This window comes from Myotis brandtii, unplaced genomic scaffold, assembly GCF_000412655.1.
Source record: "Myotis brandtii unplaced genomic scaffold, ASM41265v1 scaffold686, whole genome shotgun sequence".
NCBI lineage: Eukaryota > Metazoa > Chordata > Mammalia > Chiroptera > Vespertilionidae > Myotis > Myotis brandtii.
The window spans coordinates 609,983-631,145 of record NW_005370683.1 but is presented as its reverse complement, the minus strand read 5'-3'; the positions used below and the strand labels follow the sequence as shown (position 1 = coordinate 631,145).

The 21,163-nt window shown below is 36.8% G+C and overlaps 1 protein-coding gene across 15 annotated transcripts in view; it reads left to right on the top strand.

The window, feature by feature from the left end:
• The window catches only part of KIF21A (kinesin family member 21A), a 147,314-nt gene that overhangs the window by 75,933 nt on the left and 50,218 nt on the right, over positions 1-21,163 (top strand). For all 15 annotated transcript variants that reach the window (XM_014529552.1, XM_014529560.1, XM_014529551.1 and 12 more), the window contains exons 2-11: positions 1,398-1,620; positions 1,750-1,932; positions 3,707-3,856; positions 4,555-4,689; positions 5,441-5,608; positions 7,656-7,771; positions 10,778-10,973; positions 11,557-11,746; positions 12,121-12,184; positions 18,043-18,246. In XM_014529552.1, coding sequence (XP_014385038.1) covers positions 1,398-1,620; positions 1,750-1,932; positions 3,707-3,856; positions 4,555-4,689; positions 5,441-5,608; positions 7,656-7,771; positions 10,778-10,973; positions 11,557-11,746; positions 12,121-12,184; positions 18,043-18,246 — 1,629 coding nt within the window. The remainder of the gene's footprint in view (positions 1-1,397; positions 1,621-1,749; positions 1,933-3,706; positions 3,857-4,554; positions 4,690-5,440; positions 5,609-7,655; positions 7,772-10,777; positions 10,974-11,556; positions 11,747-12,120; positions 12,185-18,042; positions 18,247-21,163) is intronic.

Below are 21,163 nucleotides of genomic sequence, written 5' to 3'. Positions count from 1 at the left end.
AAGAAAAACACCATTATCATAGAGGAAAGAAAAAATTGCATTAACAAATATATTCATTAACACATTTTTTGGCAGTATAGAATACTATTTTAGATAACCAGGTTGCAGATGTCTAGTCCTTTCTCAGTATTGTCTTTCCTATCCTTCCATTGACCATTCATCCTGATGAAGCGGAAGGGGCTGAAACTCAGGAGATCTGGGCGTAGGCTTGACTTTAACTCTGAAAAATAGGTGAACTGGTTCTACTTCCATAGGCCTGTTTCCATATCTGAAAAAATTAAAATGTGGGACCAGAATCCTTTAAAATGCTTTCTTTGCTCTGTCTTTATCATTTCATATTTTCCATCACTGGTTGTCTTTCCTTTCTTCCTTAAACTGCTTCTCCTCTGTGGCAAATAGAAGCTTCTTAAAAACCCAGGTACAAGAAGTCAGTGATGGGTGTGTTCAGGATGGTCCTGTTTACAGCATGAATAGAAGAGGGCCAGATTTTGGGTTATTATGTTCACATATTGTATTTACTGTCCTTCTTTGAAAATAAAAATAGGCCTTGGCATTAGGAAGAGAGGCAGAAGAAGAAGACTCTGGAGTAGATTGTGGTGGGGGTTGGGTGCTATGTTCTTCCAAGTGCAGACAGGAAGCCCGAGGAGCTGTACCTGGTGATTCATGGGTTTTGGAGAGAAAATACTGTATTTATTTTGTAGTAAATTTGAGAAATTTGTTTTTATTTTTAGTTTTAAGTAAAATCTGCTTTTTGTGTATGCCATACTATATGGCAACTCAATATCATACATGCATATCATTTGCAAATGAATACACATTCACATATGTTGTGGGAATGTGCGTAAACACGTTAAACTGACAGAAGGATGTGTTCAAACAAGTTTGGAAAACACTGGTGAAGAGACCTTGCTTGGGGCGATGGGTGCATGGAACAGTGCGCGGTTGAGGTTTTGTTGAGTTGTACACTTGAAACCTGTATGGTTTTGTGAACCAATGTCATGAATTCAGTTAAAAAAAACACAGGCGAGTAAAGGGCATCAAGGTATCATCCATCTTGGAAATAAGAAAAATAACTCTAAAAAAAATTAGCAACAAAGAGGATTTTGGTGGCAAAATTATTTAACTGAGTCTTTTACCTCTTACAGAGTTGAGGAAACATATTCACCCACAAAATATGTTTGTTTAATTTACTCTTGTTCATGATTTTTGGTATTGCTAAGTAACTGACACTGAAATGGACTCAGTATAATTTATTTAAACTTTTCAACAGAAGAAGCAGGCATGGATTACATTAGTGTTTTTAAAAAAATTTGGCCAGGAATTTTTGTCCTATTTCTTAGGTTTTTTTCTTCAATTTATTATATCTTCTTTTATTTTTTCTTGACTATTTCTCACAGAATAAGACCACAACTTGCCAAAGAAAAGATTGAAGGATGCCATATTTGTACATCGGTCACACCAGGAGAACCGCAGGTCTTCCTAGGGAAAGACAAAGCCTTTACTTTTGATTATGTGTTTGACATTGACTCCCAGCAAGAACAGATCTACACTCATTGCATAGAGAAACTAATTGAAGGTTGTTTTGAAGGATACAATGCTACAGTCTTTGCTTACGGACAAGTAAGTACCAAATTATTTTCATAGAGTTGTAACTGTTCAGAAGTGTCAATTCAGTTGCACTTTCATTTTTGTTCTTTGAGGTTATGTTATTATGAGCAAGCACATATTTTTCTCTATTGCTTTATTCAGACTGGAGCTGGTAAAACATACACCATGGGAACAGGATTTGATGTGAACATCATCGAGGAAGAACAGGGTATTATTTCTCGTGCTGTTAAACACCTTTTCAAGAGCATTGAAGAAAAAAAACACACCGCAATGAAAAATGGGCTTCCTCCTCCAGATTTTAAAGTGAATGCACAATTCTTAGAGGTAAAGAACTAATTGTGTCATTCGTTTACTTTAAATTTTGTCCTTGAGACTATAGACTTTATGATTTTATGCTTTTGGCTTCTGGTACAGTGTTTTGCACAGAGTGCTCAATAAATGTTTGAGTAAATGAACATTAGGTCATAGGTAGCAGGAAGAATAGACAATAGATAAGTATTTCTTACTTGTTGGCTTTTAAGATTATAAACACTTGGCCAGTGTCCATAGAGTAAAAGAATTAATATTGTTTATTTCAGAATCTCTCTGGACCCTACCTGTAATTACTGTTATAATGTAGGCAGGCTCACAAAGTGCTGGAAACTCAGTGATTAAGACTGAAAGGGAGGGAGAGAACATGAGGAATAATAGGACTAAGGCTGCAGCACTAGTCTGGCTGCAGAAGCTGGAATTCTTGCAAGGATAGGCAGATATTTTGATGCAAAGTCCAAAGGTTGGGGCAGGTTTGGATTCATTTAGGTCAGTGTAGTCTGGTGGGAGGGACATGACAATCAGATATGAGCAATATTGCAGTTAGATGAATGGTGGGTGACATTATAGTTCTGGGTGCTTTGTTCAAAGAATGTTCTAGTTTAATTCTAGTCTGGGTAACCTGAACTAATATTTGGTCATTGATGAAACATTTTATTTGACAGTATACAGCACAAAATAGAAAACAATTCAAATTAACAGCAGTTACCTTAATGCTGATTTTAATAGCCATCCCAGTTTAGTAAAAACCAAAGCAAGATAAGTAACTGATGGAAAAAGAAAAAAAAAGTTCTTCCATCTTTCCTTTTACTCTCCAAAATGTTGTTGGGCATTGAGACTTTAAAGCATACTGATAGAAAAATGGTGTGTGCATCCTCTTCCAAGGAGTAGCTCAATCTTGTCAGCCTCTATTGACACAGAAACACTAATATCATTGCCCAACTTGCAAAACATTAAGTATTAATTTTTAGATACATCAAGAAAGGCTGTAGGGCAATAAGAAATATATTTTTAGCTTAAGTAGTAAAACCTCTTAAAATCTTAATTAGGATTTGTCTACATTTGGTACATATTTCTTAGAGTTTGCTTATATTTATAAACTAGAGGCTCAGTGCATGAATTCGTGCACAGGTGGGGTCTGGCTGGCCCAGACCCAATTGGAGTGGATAGGGGCTGGGCCTGTTGGGAGGAGGAGACGGAGGGAGGTTGGCCGGCCGGCCTGCCCTGATGGGGGCCGATCAGGGCCAGGCTAGCTGGGGGGAGGGGCCGAAGGCGATTGGCCAGTAAGCCCTATCCCCGATTGGGGTGGGGGGGCCGATTGGGGGGGGAGCTGGCTGGGGGGAGGGGCGGCAGATCTGGGGTGGGGTCTCCAGGGGGAGAGGCCACAGGAGGTTGGCTGGCCGGCCCCACCCCTCAATCAGGCCGGCTCACTGGCCACAGTGGGCATCATAAGGACCGGTCATTATGGTCATTACAGCATTTCGGTCACTGGCTTTTTATATATATAGATATTTATCACTTGCAAAGGATTAATAGATCATTTTAGCTAGCTTTCAACTTATCAGTCATGATTACATTCTTTACTGTTCATACTCTTATAAAGAAACCTGACATTCATTTGAATTTGTAATAATAATTGCCTCATTCATTTTTTACCTATTTTGAAGAAATATATGTCATTTTGAAGAACTTTTAAGATATATTTGAAAAATAACATTATGCACTACATGTTGTTAAGCCATGAGGCAATTTCTTCTAAATGTAAACCTGCAATATTTCTTTTTGATAGCTGTACAATGAAGAGGTCCTTGACTTATTTGATACCACACGTGATATTGATGCAAAAAATAAAAAATCAAATATAAGAATTCATGAAGATTCAACTGGAGGAATTTATACTGTGGGAGTTACAACACGTACTGTGAATACAGAATCAGAGGTGATATTCATATTATAGTTAAAATAGGGCATATTTGGCTTTATTTAATATTCAGCTTTGCTTATAGTTTGCTTAAGATCAAATTCTTAAATTTGTATTTTTAGGTGTAACATCTTGTAAAAATCTTGCCTTTTTTCCTCATATATTTTATATCAGGATGTTATTCTTAAAAATGTCACAGCTATGATAAAGTCAATTCATTTATTGTAGCATCAAAAGAGTCCAAGGCAATGTATATATAGTTTTCTTTCACAGCTAGCAAAAGAGAGTTCGGTCCTTAAAGGTGAAGGCTGTGACCACAATCCTTTTGCACCTTTTGCCTTCACATATATAGGATTTTACCATGGCTCCTAAAGGGAGACTGTTAAGAAAAGTTACAAAAATATTTTGACAGACGATACAGAGTAGCCTGAGTAATTCAAGATTTTGCTCAGTTTGTTCCCAAGTGTTCCACTGTAACAGTTTGGAATAAAAGCTGCAAATGTCAGCAAAAGGCAAACAATGGAATCTCAGTGTTTTCTCCTATTTAAAAGATAATACGCTATTATACTAAGAAGTTCAGCTCAAAAAGTGCATGTAACTAAAATAATATGAAATTCCACATCCTTTACATCCCTCAACATAGTGGGTTTTAGCGTTAGCTCAGACTTCCGATTGTATGGTATCTTGCTTAAACGTTGTTCTTTCTTCCCCCCCAGATGATGCAGTGTTTGAAGCTGGGTGCTTTATCCCGGACCACAGCTAGCACGCAGATGAATGTTCAGAGCTCTCGCTCACATGCCATTTTTACCATCCACTTGTGTCAAACCAGAATGTGTCCCCAAATAGATGCTGTGAGTTACTAGTTCTGATTTCTTTTTTAAAAAAAATATATTTTATTGATTTTTTTAGAGAGGAAGGGAGAGGGACAGAGAGCTAGAAACATCGATGAGAGAGAAACATCAATCAGCTGCCTCCTGTACACCCCCCACTGGGGATGTGCCTGCAACCAAGGCACATGCCCTTGACCGGAATCGAACCCGGGACCCTTCAGTCCGCAGGCCGATGCTCTATCCACTGAGCCAAACTGGCTAGGGCACTAGTTCTGATTTCTTAAACTTTCAGTCATCTTTTCCCTAAGATCACATAAATCCCAGGAGAAGAGTACATTTGAACCACATTTAGTTTGTTTCCCAATGAGATGTCTCTGATCCTGTTTAAGCTGAAGCTGGCTAACTGTGTAAGGTTTTGAAATAAACGTTTGGATATGTGTCTATGGCAGCCGGAAAGTAAGCTGTGGCCATGTGGTGATGGAGGTAGTCACCCGAGATGCTTTGCTTTTGAGGACTGTGTGCTATAGGTGTTCTTTTATTAATATAAGCAAAATCTTAGTTCATAACACCTGGGTTCTGACTGTCAAGTTTCTTTCTGACTTTGTTGTAAGCTTCTAATGCCAGCAGACATTTTTGCATTTATAATTATTTGGCTATATGCCTCTGTGTGCGTGTGTGTGTGTGTGTGTGTGTGTGTGTGTGTGTAAAGGGGTTAGAAGATATTTAGTGTCACATTAATAAAAATATTTTCAATTATTGTCCTCAATTGCAGGAAAATGCTACTGATAACAAGGTGATTTCTGAATCATCACAGATGAATGAATTTGAAACCCTGACTGCAAAGTTCCATTTTGTTGATCTGGCAGGATCAGAAAGACTGAAGCGAACTGGAGCCACAGGCGAGAGGGCAAAAGAAGGCATTTCCATCAACTGTGGACTCGTAAGACTAAGACCGAGGCTGTGTGCTGAGAATACGTCAGAGATGTTCCATTGTTCTTTTCTCTTTTGTAATACTTAATACCCAAGTGGAAAGTCTTCATGCACTAAGCTGAGAAATGAGAGTTACAATAAACTCGTAAGCTTAGGCATAATGCACTGAATTTTGATCTCCTCATGATTTTTTAGTCTTTCACATTTCAAATTCTCTTCATGTATGTAAATTTAGTTGGATTAAAATTTGTGATATGTTCAGAAAATAGTATATATTGTGGAAGGGAGTTACAAAATTCCACATTTAAAAACATTTCGTCAATATCAACATTTAATTTTTATTATGGCACAGGATGATTTTCAAAGTAACATTTTTTTGCTCACATTTTGTGACAGTCACTTTATTTTGGGAACTATAATCAATGTTTTTTAGGAGATTTTTTCAAAATGAGAACTTTTTAGATCATAATAGGAATTAACTTTAATACCCTGCCACCTAGTGGTGCTTTTTATCGGAAAACACCTTGTGTTTATTAGCATAAAGTCTCTGTTATATGGAAGGAAAGGAGAGGAGGAAAGGAAAGGGGCCTTCTGGCACGCCCCCTACTGGGGATGGAGCCTGCAGCCCGGGTATGTGCCCTGACTGGGAATCAACCGGCAATCTTTTGATGCATGGGATGACGCTCAACGACGGAGCCACACTGGCCAGGGTTGGAAGAAAAAAATTTTAGAGTAACTTTTTGTGTAATAAATCTTTTCTTCTTATTGACTTCATTATAAAATTGGACATTTGTTCCTACATAAATGTAATGACATACTTCTGTGATGCTCACATCATCAGGGCAAGTGTTTTCTGCTTTGCTTCCCTCCCTAGAGCTGGGGCCTCCAATCACATGTCCCTATTTTGCCATTACCCAATATTTGCTCCTGGATGATGACAACCCTTCTGTGGGGAATTGACAATTGAGGCTGATTAGACAGAGCCAGACCTCCCAACTCCATCTTGATACCCATCTTGATGCTCCCACCATATGGTTGGATTTTGTGTTTAAGGGAGTGACCTGGGTCCTGAATTTTGTGTATTGTTCTGAATTTTTTAGGAGATAAAATAATGGTGGTATTTACATTTGTTCTATCAGGAAAAGGCAAAAGCCACTGGTCTGTTTTCCTGATTAGGCTACTGAAGCATGTTCAGCTATATCTGGTCAAGTTTCAGTGCGGCCAGTAGTTCAAACTGTAGCCTCTCTGGGAGAGAGGGGCAAGGAGACAGTGTGATGCGAATGCCATGCTCCGTTGGCCCTAACAAAGACATGGGAAGAGATGTTTGCATCACTGAAGGGAAGTGTGACCCACATTTAGGCTAATGCTTATGCTGTGGGGGCTAGTTCAGTGACAGCAAGAAAGGCAGTAGGGGTGGCAGGAGGAGTGACTAAAGAGTTCTGTGATTTGACATACTTCCTTTCAATATTGGATGCTTAGCTCATAGAGTCATTGTATTTCTAAAGACAGCCGTACTTACATTAGGAATACCTTTTTCAGAGGAATCATAGTGATATGTTTATATTGGTTCAAGGAGCGTTTGTTTTCCCACAAGGTAGCTGTATTTCAACAAGATAGTGTTATGAAACTGTTGAACTACTTAAACATTTTATTTCTTCATTGAGCGGAGGAGAAGAATTTGCAACATGAATTGACAGTTTTCTGGGGACACAACCTGATGGTCTGATAATTCTAGGGATGGTTAAAAGTCACCAATCTTTATTTATTTCTAAAGAAAATTTCTGAATAGAAGTTTAAGTATTTGTGAATTATGAATATATGTAGTACTAAATTTTGAGTCAGTTTTAGTCAAATTTTATGTCAGTTTTTAATAGTTAATAGAGAAAACTTTGAGGTTTAGGTCATACTTCAAAATATAAATGTAAAAAAAAAACCACAAACCCAGACCTGAATGTTTTCAATTCTGTCATGTCTCCATACTATTCTCTATAAGCCTTGGTTATTTAAAAGTGTTATAATTAGTACATTTTTATCATTTTCCTGTCTTTCTCTTTTAGTTGGCACTTGGCAATGTAATAAGTGCATTGGGAGACAAGAGCAAGAGGGCCACCCATGTCCCCTACAGAGATTCTAAGCTGACAAGACTGCTCCAGGATTCCCTCGGGGGTAACAGGTATGCATACGTGATTATCCGTATTTGTGAATTTCAGTTACCCATTATTATTAATGTAAGTTTGTAAAGCAACTTATGAAAACTGGTTTTATTATAAAGCAAATTGATAGGATGAGGAACTAATAATTATTAACTACCTAAAATGTGTGAGGCTTTCTGTGTTGTTCCTTCACATAGTCCTTACAACCTCCCTTGAACTAGGTATTATTATTCCTATTTTGTAGATAAGAAAATTGAAATTCAGAGAGTCATTGATTCACAGTCACTTAGCTTGTAAATGAAGTCCATAGCAAGTGCTCTTTCTACTTTATCATTGTTTCTGCTTAAGTGCTTGTCACGTAGCATATGCCTAATACAATTTTGTTGGAAAATAAATGCGGTCTAAGTAAACACAAAGTAATTTAAATATGCTTTATACTATTTTACAAAGTCTCCTAAAAGTTAAACTTTTTTTTTGCATGTGGAAAAACTTAAAAATGTCAGGGTATTTGCTGTTTATGAACTTAGCATCACTGATATTCCCTCCCTTTTCATATTTTGAATTATTCTGATATTTCATCAGCTAAACACATGATTTTATAATGCATTCCTTTTTATAAACATCAACACATTGGCTTTATGAGTAGAAACATTTTTGGCATTTAAATTCAAACAGTACAATTCAGCAAGTTTTAGATAGCTGTTACATTTTAATTTATTCTTTTATAGTTAACAGAGTCTATTTCAGTGTTTTCAAGCTAAAGAATCTCAGGTTCTTCTCATCCATTTCCTAACTAGCTGGTAACTCTTCAAACAAGAAGACCTCTTTAGTGAGCATCAATTCCTGCTTAAAATTCTAAGACTGAACTCAACTTAAAAGCATTGCACTTTGTATAAGCTTTGGGGAATAGAAGACCTTCATTTTGTGACATTTGTATAAATTATCTTAAAAGAAAAGTTAGGTCAAAGATATTTTTGGACACAAGCTGCATATATTTTTGTGCACAGTCTGGTGACTTTTATTTTTAAAAGTGAAGCTGGATTTTATACATTTATAAAGTTATAACAAGATTATAGCAAAAATTCTGAAAAGTGCAGAAAAATATAAAGAATGAGAAAAATCAGTTACATTTCTACTATTTACAAGTAACTCTGTTAACATTGCAATGCATTTCCTCCCTAATGCATAATATAATATGGTATATGATATAATAATATATGATATATAGCATAATAATATAAATGGTATGGTTTTGTTTAAGACAGATATGTGGCTTTATATAAACTTTAAAAGTAAACAACTTTAATGTTTTCTTTTGAGCTTTTCATAAACACAACCATTTTTGAATATGTATCTTTTGGATTTTATTTAATGACCATTTCCCTGTATAATAGATCTTAGCACCTCTCATTCTTGACTTGCCCCATTCTCCTTAAGCACTTGATCCCAATGCTTTTCAAGGACAAGTTCTTTTCCTCCTCCACCCCAAATTTGTGGCAGGTTAATATTGTGCATGACTGTACTCAGCTTGCCCCATTTGTGACTTACCATGTGAATTCAAAAACACTGGAACTGATCTATACTCTATTCAGTCAGTTCATTGATTATAGCAATTTCAAATGTTGCAAAATTTTAAGACACTTATTTTTCATTTCTATACTTATTATGAACTGTTTTCAAATAGTTTGCAGACTGGCATTGGACTGGGGTCTATACTTTGAGTAGTCCTGTTCTCTAAACAGTGTCTATAACCATTACTCTTACTTGATTACCTTATCTTCTTCATCAAAAGAGAACTAGAGGTGCATAAATTATCTTAACTTTCAGATGTCCAATAAATAAATATTATGTGCACGTGACATACTCCACAAACAATTATTAATGGCCTAGTATGTTCCAAATATTGTGTTATGCAAAATATACTGATAAATAAAAGTTGATGATTCTTGACCCCTGGAGTTTAGGGTGTAAGAGCTGGCATCTATAAAATTTCAAAATAATAATAATAATAATAATAATAATAATATAACCAATAAAAAAGAGATATGTAAGGGATATGAGGAAGCAGAGAGAAAAAGTACAGTCAGATGAGGGTTGGATTCTTGGATGAGATGATACCTGAGTAGAGCCTTGAATAATAATAAGAGTGAGGATAAATAAGGATGAGCAACAGTCAATAAAGGGAAAAAGATGGGTGGAATGGGATGTCTTTTGAAAGGGTTACTAGGATGCTGTGTTGAAATTATTGGGGGAAGGCAGAAGGCAGGAGTGGAAGCAGGAGACTAGGAGGTGATTGATTAGAATTGATGGGCATGAATTCCCTACTGAGGTGGGTAAATTCGCTCTTTCAGCATCAGTGCCCATTGGAATGTCCTTGTCTGTTTCATTGACAGACATAATAGCTGGGGCATACTAAGCATTTTACTATTCTATTCTTTGGTTGGTAAAGCAATTCATCATTACTGTAAAGTAATGTTTCCCATCTCTCCTGTGTAATCTGGCCTGAACTTTGACCAATCAATCACAAATGATGTTTCTTATAACATATGGATATACTATACACTTGTTCAGGTGATAGGATTTTAGTGCAAATTTTTTGCTGACAACAAAAATCAGGTTACAAGTGATTAAATAAAAAGAAAAAATTTTAAATCCTCAAATATTAAGTAGATAATGAAAGAAATGATTTTTGAATTTCAGTTTGGAACATAAGTAGATTAAGTTTTAGAATTATTCTGTGTGCATTGCCTCAACTCTTTTTTTGTAAAGAGGTGAGAAATAAATATATGTACTTATTATACTTTCTCAAAACATTGTGGATCAAAGAAGGATATAAATTCATTTTCTTTAAGATAGTCATAAAGCATAGGGGCTTTTACATTTGCTTTTATTTTTAAGTTATCAGTCTCAATATTTTGGTATCTCAAAGAGAAGATATTATTCAAAAGGCAGGAATTTAAAAAGTGATGATTTCAGTGTTTTATTTGCTTTTATCTGTAAACCTAATTCTTCTTTGTCACTTTCAGCCAAACAATCATGATAGCATGTGTCAGCCCTTCAGACAGAGATTTTATGGAAACTTTAAATACCCTCAAATATGCCAATCGAGCTAGAAATATCAAGAACAAGGTGATGGTCAATCAGGACAGAGCTAGTCAGCAGATCAATGCACTCCGCAGTGAGATCACACGGCTTCAGATGGAGCTCATGGAGTACAAAACAGTAAGCTACTGGGTTTGACTTTGCATTTTGTGATACATTTTGTGCACACAGTGATGCCTTTTGTGTTGCCTTGCACACGTGTTTCTCTGGAGCCTCCTGCCTGTCATGATAGTGGTCTCCTTCCTTTTAAAGGTAGAATTCTCTAGTTTTCCTTGTGGGTAGCCTTTAATGATGGTTAGTCTATCTATCAACCTGTTTCAAAAGGCTTCCTATTTAATCAATCAATTTATTATTATTTTTTAAATTGATTTTGGAGAGGGAAGAAGGGGGAGAAACATCCATCGGTTGCCTCCTGAACAGGCCTGACTGCAACCGAGGTATGTGCCCGGACTGGGAATGGAACCCACAACCCCAAAGAACACTCCAACCAACTGAGCCACACCGGCCAGTGCTCAATCGATTTCTTCAGTGACAGAACTGCCACGGAGGGATGCTGTAGAGTAAAAGGATCACTTTTTCCTTGAGGCTGTTGAGACAAAGGGCTCTTGGTTGTAGAACTGCATAGCCCTGTGATAGCCTTAAACAAATCTCTTGTGTATTTAAGGCTCCTCAACCAACAGGGACATCTTTTTTTCTTTTCTAGGGTAAAAGAATAATTGATGAGGAGGGAGTGGAAAGCATCAATGACATGTTTCATGAGAATGCTATGCTACAGACTGAGAATAACAACCTGCGTGTCAGAATTAAAGCCATGCAGGAGACGGTTGATGCACTGAGGACCAGAATCACCCAGCTTGTCAGTGATCAGGCCAACCAGGTTCTTGCCAGAGCAGGTAAGCCTGTAGGGTGGGACGAGTAAGGGGTTCACCTCGGGAGAGCAGGGCACATTCTTTGTGTTCATTCATTATCTCGAACATTTGAAGTAGAAATGTCAATCTGTGTACAACGAAGTAGAAATATACAATCCATGATGTTCAGTTAAATGCTTAATTTGTAAATAATACATTCTTACAGGAACAAAATGTGCCCTTTACTTTGCTATTTTATCTTGCTGTCTGCTTGTGTAGTGAAGGGTGGAAAATTGGCTGTAGGACTTGTGTTTTAAAGCATTATTAATTTGTTTCTGTAACTTAGTGTTTTTCTCCCATTCTGTTTTGTTGAAGTTTTAATTTAAAGGAAATTCTGAACTTCATGTTTTATCTTGCAGGGGAAGGGAATGAGGAGATTAGTAATATGATTCACAGTTATATCAAAGAAATTGAAGATCTCAGGTACAGTTCATGGTCTGTAAGATATAATGCACATTTTGGGGTTTTCAGTGCAGTAATATTGCTAGCTGTTGGGTTTACTGTTTAGTCATTGTTCACGGTGATATTTTTGCCCTTTGGTCAGGTTAACTTTAGGGGAATAGGTACTTGCCTTTCCATAATGTCACTTCCCAAACAACTTTCCTTCCATCTCTTCCCATATTATGTCCCCATGTTATCTTCCTGCTTTGGTTGTCACACCCTCATGGGAACTTACCTAACCTGACACACAGGACAGGCATGTGGATGTAGTGATCTTTAGTGCCTTCCCTCACCATCATCATCAATGAGTCATCTCTAATTTTTTATTGTTATTGTTAATCCTCACCCAAGGATATTTATTCATTGATTTTTTTTTATTTTTTTTAGAGAGGGTGAAAAGGAGGGAGAGGGGTACATGCTCTTGATCAGAATCGAACCCGGGACCCTTTAATCTGCGGGCTGACCTCTATCCACTGAACCAAATCGGCTAGGGCTCATCTCTAATTTTAAAAAATCTCTGATCACTCCGGTTCCCTTTTGCTTTTCCAGCTACACCTTATGTGTGAATCATTGCATCCCTACCACTTTGCCTGCCTCTCTGGTACAGAGGCTCATTCATCACTCACATTTCACACACGTACTACAAATGCTCACTATATTATGTATCAGGCACCATGCCATGACTGAGCAAGTGACATAAACAAGGAGTTCACAGTCTAGGTGGAGAACTTACATGTAGTAAATGGAATGATAGAAACCAGTAAAAGGAATGTCATCGCCTGAGCCCAGACTGCGGGAATAGGGATTGAAAAGAAGGTCAGGGACACTAATCATTTCTATAGTCTGTTCAGGTTCCATGGTTTGTCCTGATGGCTCAGCTACTTTCTCTTGCAGTCAGCTCCATGGGGAGCATCTAAGTAGCTCAGATCTCATTTCTGTACACATTTGCAGAAAATAACCAAGCGGGAAATGTTTCACAGCTACCCCAACACGTCTCCATCTTGTATTTGTGTTCTCTTTCCCTTTCTCTTCCTCTGACTATTCTAGAGATTCTTTTTTTTAACTTTAAAAAATATATTTTTAATTGATTTCACAGAGGCAGGGAGAGGGAGAGAAAGATAGAAACATCATTGATGAGAGAGAATCACCAATTGGCTGCCTCCTATACGCCCCCTACTGGGGATGGAGCCCACAACCTGGGCATGTGCCCTGACTAGGCATCGAGCTGTGACCCCCCTTGTACATAGGTTGACGTTCAACCACTGAGCCGTACTGGCTGGGCTATTCTAACAATTCTTAAACAGAGAAGAGTAATGTTTCCACTGTTCTTGCTTCTACTAGGCACATTGGATCCCTTAAATGTTTCAAAAGCAAAAAAAACCAAATGAACAGACATCTGATGTGGCAACAGATAGAGTGACTCTATTAACTGTTACTTTTTTTCTGTAGACATGTCTCCAAGCTTTACCTTTTTGGCAGAGACCGTTGGGCCACTGGGTACTGGTTCTGGTCAGCCCCCAAGCTGGGCCTGCAATTCCATCCTGTGTTGGCAGTGCTCATTCCTGCCTACTGCCCAAAACGTGTCTTTCTTCATCCTGTAGCACCCGTCTTTACCATCCCCTGAGACACACCCGATATCTGCTTTTCAGTTCCTGAAGATTCTCCTCCTGCTCCGAGCCTGCTTTTCTTTCATTTCCTCGGCACTGGCCTACAATGAAGGCTGATCCCCTGCTCTGGTTATTGTGCTGTTTCCTCTCTTCCACGCTGTTATTCTAAGGCCTTACCTAAGCTTGATCTCTCCATTGGACAAATGGCTTCACTAGTGGTACTATTTCCTAGAAGACTGATGCGGTCATTTCCACCCTCCCAGTGACTGAATATCTTCCTTCTAGTTCTCGAGTTAGGACCATTCTTTGTTTTTTGTTAATCCTCACCTGAGGATGGTTTTTCCTTTGAGTTTTAGAGAGAGTGGAAGGGAGGGGGAGAGACAGAGAGAGAGAGAGAAACATCGATGTGAGAGAGACACATGGATTGGCTCCCAGACCAGGTACCTGCCCTCGACCAGAATCAAACCCAGGACCTTTCAGTCTGGGAGCCAATGTGCTAACCACTGAGAAAACCGGCTAGGGCAAGACCATTCTTTAAGCCATTTAGCGAACAGAGATCAATCAGTGATCAAATCTTTCCTGGTGTAGATGAGCAGCTTGTTCCACTTTCCCAACTTTTCTTTGATGGTTCTTTAATTAGGGGTGTCCCACTCCTGAGGAGTAATCCTGTAGAGTCCCAGCACTGTAATTTATAACATAAACATGATTTACACATGGGATAAGCATAAATGAGCTTTGGATTTAAATTGGATTCCTTGGTTTGAAATGAAAGCTGCTATTTCTTAAGAGTGTGTCCTTGGGAAAGTTACCTAACATCTCTGAGCTTTAATTCATCTGTAAGAATGAGGTCATACCTGCTAGTTTCAGAGAGTTATTATGGGGCGCAAATAAAACCATGGGATATAAAAGTTCTTAAATTCAAAAGTACTGTAAGGATCTGACATGTTATCAGTACTTATGTCCAAGTTCGCACATTCTGCTTTTATTTACTAAATCCTGCTCCAATTCATACTTCTATCAAAAGTTGGTCTTAGGAAGACATTTATTCACAGCTTCTTAACACAAATTTATATATTGTCACTTGGAAATGTATATATTTCAAGTCCTATCATTCTAATTGTAAAATAATACCAGTTATCTTTTAATAACTTACATGTCATATTATTTTTTTGTGAAATAACAATAGTCACTAATTAATCAACTCTTATTTTGGTGGGATTTATATTTTTTGTAGAAAATTTTGAAAATATAAGACAGTATAAACAAAATTAAAACCACATTCCTACCATTTCTATAACGGAGGTTAACATTTGGTGTATCTCTTCAATATTTTTTCAACATATACTTTAGCAAAATTGATATCAGGATATATATATTGCTTTGCTATCTATTCTTTGAAATTTGACTAGCTTTTATGAGCATTTAAAAAATGCTACTGTTTTTCTAACATGATTTTTGCATGGTTTTGTATAGTACTTTCTTCTGTTTTTAATTGATTTAACGAATCCTTTATGTTAGATGATTATATTGTTAGCAACTTTTTGATAAACTAGTTATTATTTGTTAAATGCATTATCAGTCAGGTGAGTTTTAAATTCATTGTATGATTGATCCTCACAATAATTCTAGGGAAGTATATATTTTTCATCTCCATTTTACAGAGGAAACAGTGGAGGCTTTTAGAGATGAATGGTCCAAGATTTAGTGAATAACAGAGCTGAGAGGCAAGCCCTCAGCCACCTCCTTCCCAGGGAAGTCTGGGTACTTCCTTTCATGCCTCACTGCTTAGTCTCCTGTTAAATGAAATGCAGGCAGCAACTAGTGGATGGGTGGGTGAGTGTGAAGGGAAAGAGGCTCTCTCTCTACAGCCCATGAAAAAGAAATCAGGTTCTGCTAATGTAGCATGGGATTTGTGGAGATGAGCCCTAAAGGTTTTCGCCTTAATCAGCACCAATATTGAAGAAGCATTGACTATGCCCCTACCAAATGCAAACTTCCTATGTAATAAAAGCCTAATATGCTAAGTGTCTGGTCATCCAATCGTTTGTTCAACCAATCAAAGCGTAATATGCTAATGATATGCTAAGGCCACTCAACCACTCGCTATGACGTGCACCGACCACTAGGGGGCAGACGCTCCGACAGGTAGGTTAGCTTGCTGCTGGGGTTTTGCCGATCAGGACTGAGCGAGACAGGCTGGACATGCCCCAGAGCCCTCTCGCAATCTCTCCCTGGCTGGCCAACCGTCTGCATCCCTCCCAGGCCCCGATCGTTCACCAGTGGGGTCCCTCGGCTTGGCCTGCACCCTCTCGCAATCCAGGCTGAGTGACCGCCCCCACCTCTGAGTGATGAATTTTGTGCACTGAGCCTCTAGTTTAAAATAAAAACACAAGTTGTCTGACTATTATATAAATCAGCCAATTAAAATACAGATCATTATTGACAGTTCATTTATTATATTTTCATTTATTATAAATATTCATCATTATGCACCCAAGCTTTGTGATAGATATTGAAAATACAGAAAAGTATAAATTTTGACTTTGAGTTATTATAGTTAAGCTGAGTTTTTATACTTTGGTTGCCTTCTTTTTTTGTATTTTCTTTTTTTGTATTTTCTTACCTCAAGATAGTCTGTTCATTGATTTTTAGAAAGATTGTTTAGAGAGAGTGGAAGGTGAGGGAGAGAGAAAGAGAGAGAAACATTGATGTGAGAAAGACACATTGATTGGTTGACTCCCACACATGCCCCAACTGAGGCTGGGAGATTGAACCTGCAACCCAGGTATGTGCCATTGACTGGAAATCAAACCCACGACCTTTTGATGTGCAAGTCGATGCTCTAACCACCTAGTATACCAGTCAGGGCTTCAGTTGCCTTCTTATTTTAAAAGTGACATTATTATATTTATGATTTTAAAATAATTTTGAAGTCACTTAACCTATAAGTTTGTACATAGCTATTTAACCAGTTGAAAATATTATATTTTTCTGCTCACATATGACACCAGATATATAATTAAACAATTTCATTAAAAATTGGTAGGACACTAACTTGAAACATATATTCATTGATTTCTATACACTCTGTCTCTAGCTGGTTTCAACAGTGTCATGAATAATTTCGGTAGGTAATGAAAAAAACACTGAGCTGACTATGCCTTTGAGAGCTTTAATAGTTGCAAATAATCTAGCATTTTTCTCTGAAATATTTGCACTTCTGGCAAAAATGCTTAGTATTACAGTTTTGAGGTAGAGTGTAGTAAGTAGCATTTTCTTTTTACAGCCCTGTCTCAGTCACCTTTGCCAATTGTCCTTGGAAATCTATTATATTGAAGTAGAGAACTGTGTTCTTGATGGTTTCTATCAAATCAAAATAAAGGGACTGGCCTGGAGGACTCTCTGAATCTCTTTTAGTCTTAAATCCAGGATCATTCTGTAGTTTTGCCTATTACTGACAGGACATTCATTATTCTCCTGTCATTAGTAGAATGACTTGAGCAAACAAAAGAATTCTTTCAATTATCAGACTCAGGTTTCCTTGGAGATATCATCTTTTCCCATGACATATTCAGGAGCCAGATGTCTCTCAGACAGTTAGGGGCAACTTTGACTAACCGTTCTTTGCAAAGATTTGGGAATGCTATTATAGCTTGATGAATGAGGAACTGAAAGGTTGGGAACCATGCTGCTTGCGTAGGTTAAGTTTAAATGATGGCTTTGCAAAGCAAGGATAACTAATGCCTAGTGGCCAGAATGCAAGCAATCTAATTGCTCTTGGCACTTTTGAGCATGAAGAGTGTGATTTCAAATTTGTAATCATACAACCAGGGAATTAAAAAATATCCTACACATTAATGTTTGTGGACACATTTATTTAAAAATAAAACCTACCTTGTAGCAATGTTGAAAGACATTTTGGAAATATTTTTTTAGCATGCAAAACAACTCATTTAAAATGCCTATGTATTCCTGCTGTAGTCAGCTTCGTGGAGGCAGAAAGTAGAATGGTGGCTGCCAGGGACTGGGAAGACAGGGGAATGAGGGGTTCGTGCTGCATGGGTACAGAGTTTCAGTTGGAGATGAAGTTCTGGAGATAGATAATGACAGTGGTTGCAACAACAGTGTTAATATACTTGGTGGTGCAAAACTGGTTAGTGTGGAAAATTTTATGTGATGTATTTTTGCCACAATAAAAAATGTTTCCTATTTAAATATGTTTTTATTCACTAGGGCAAAATTATTAGAAAGTGAAGCGGTAAATGAGAACCTTCGGAAGAACTTGACAAGAGCCACAGCAAGATCACCGTATTTCAGTGGACCATCATCTTTCTCTCCTGCTATACTATCTTCAGACAAGGAGACCATCGAAATTATAGACCTAGCTAAGAAAGATTTAGAGAAGCTGAAAAGGAAAGAAAAGAAGAAGAAAAAAAGGTAGTGTTTTAAAATCACTGGTCTATGAATCCCTATTTTTTATTTATTTTTTTACTTTCCAGGATATTTTAATTTGTGATTACAGTGAGTATACATAGTCTCATAAATATATTAGTAAATAAAGTGCCATTTAAATTAGCTGACAATTATAATTATGCTTCTAATAGTTTATCTCTACTTGTATGTAAAAAAGTTAAATTATGATATTATGGTAATGAATTTTATTTAGACTGCGACAAGGTAAAGTTACTATTAGAGACTATTTTATTATTTCTTCAGATAGCTGCTTTTGCATTCCATTCATCTTTCTTTTCTGCAAAGCTTGCTGTATCATTATGACTCAGTGTTTTCATTTTTCCCCCCATTTTCTAATGCGATTAAATAATCTCATGGACACATTGTAGTTCCTGTCTAGATTAGTTTAACTAAAGGCTAAACTCATCCATCAGGCTGTCACTTAATATTATTTGGTTTCTTAAATATTTTCTGTCGGGCTTCCAATTTGATTATGTGACAGTTATTTATTACCTAAATCTTCCAATAAAGAATTATTTACCTTTCACCACTGTTCTAGGTTTTCTTTTCCTTGCATCCTGATAATATTCCCTTCTGAAATCAACTGGGTGCAAAGAAGAGGAGAAAAATAAAAATTTGACCATTGGTAGTGTGTGAGTGGTTAAATACTCATAAATTCTTGACATGTTTGCATATGGATTCTATGGTGCAGTCAAATATATTTTGAACTTGCCAGTCAAAATAATTTTAAGCATTTTTGGCTAGATATTCAAAAGGAAGTACAGCTATCTTGTTTATCAAATGTTTGTTACAGGGGATGCACTTTGTAGAATTATTATTGACATATAGTCTACCTACTGCTTTGCTCAGTTTATTTAGAAATTTATTTAGGCAACCAGCATTTCTTCTATGAAAAAAACAGTTAGTCAAAGTTATTGGAGGTAAAATTCTTCATATTAATTCTGCTTGTGTCCTTGAGTTAAACAGGAATTATTAAAATAATTAAAGCAAGGAGTTACACATCTGTAGTTAGAAGGCATTGCAATTGAAGTTGCATTCTTAAGATACTGATGTCTTAGCAGGTGTTTTTCATGGAGGCTGATTATGGCAGCATTAAGAAATATATAATAATGCCCTAGCTGGTGTGGCTCAGTGGATAGATCATCGGCCTGCAGACAGAAGGGTCCCAGGTTCAATTCCAGAGAAGGGCACATGCCCTGACTGTGGCTCATAACCCAGTAGGGCGTGTTCTGGAGGCAGCCAACCAATGATCTCTCTCATCATTGCTGTTTCTATCTCTCCCTCTCTCTTCCTCTCTGAAATCAAGTAAAAAACATATATATAATGACTCCCTCTTATGCAGAGCAATTAATAATGATCATAGAATTATCAAAAACACTGTGACCCAACAAAATGAGACTTATGCACATGCCTTACAATTTACTTATAAAATCTAATTCTGTTGTTGGTCACAATGTCAAAGGTTATGACTTATTTTTAAAGGATTAGGTGGTTTGTGTTCATGAATAATAAGTACAACCAAGGGTACATTTCTCAATGTTCTCTTCTGTTCTTTTGAGTTAAATTTAGAAATGTTACTGTATCACCTGTTGGATATAAATAAATGAAAAGAGTCAGGGGTCCCAATAGAAACATAGGCTTTTTTGACATTCTTGCAGTGATCATAGATAATCCCAAATCAATACCTCTGATGCAGGTTATTTTTGTGACAATGCAGAGTTGTAAGCATTTTGACTGGTAAATAATATTAAAGGAAAAACATTTTATTATTAAGATTTGTCTCTGTTGCTTTACTATGGAACTTTAACTACTTCCAAGATAAAAATTATTTAATAATTTCAGTGATTCTTTTAGATATAATAATTATTAAGGTAAAAATAATAGCAGATTTAATACTAGGAAGAACTCACCAAACAACTGGATTTAAACATAAAAATACAAGTGGGGGGAAAAAAGTTATTTCCTAACAAAAGTGGTATGATATTTAAAAAATTTTTGAGGAGAAAAATAAGCCAGATAAATTGAGAGATATTATTTTAATCTGTGGAAAAAAGTGGAAGATAGCTTAGAATTAGAGCAACAAATTAATACTTACTAAAATTAATAACTCCTATAAGTGTTTTTCAAAATGCTTTATAAAGCATTTTCACACACATGTTAGTGTGTCTTTGTAAAACAGAAACCTATATAATGTAGTGTGAACCCAGAAAATTTTTCTTGTGTACCACAGACTGTACCACTGTAAAAGCCTTTGGAACCAGTTTATGAATTTCCTTTACCACAAACATAAATTTGTTAAATTTAATAGAATTTTTTTTTTTACCACACGATTCAAACGTTGTTGTGGATTAAAAAATGAAAACCAGTACTATTTTCCTAGGTTTGATAAAGATTTTGTTCACCATCAATAACTTTTAGCTATAGATCCAAATAACTTTTAGCTGCATGTAATCTTCCTATTTTTAAAATGCAGGTAAGCTCTCATTTTAGCCAAAGGGTTTGCTACAGGTTAAAACAAGTAATAAACAAAGATTTCCAGAAACGTTGAGAAGGACACCAGGTTTACTGAAGTGAGTGACAGTCTTCCTTAGGAACTTGATGGATATGTTGATTTTGGTCGAGTTGTGTTACATGCCTCAGGTCTATTTTACTTATCAGAGAGACATTACAAAATTTGGGTTCTGCCTCAATCTTACATATACAGTAAATTCAATTAAAAATTGTTTGGAACTGGACTAATTTTTCTCCAGAAAGTGTTATAAATACATAGTGTCCAGGTTTCCCAACTCACACAAAATGATTTTACCCATTCTATAGTGTGGCAAAAGCAAGTCAGAAGGGAATAGGAAAAGATAAGAAGGGAAAGAAACTTTCACCTTCA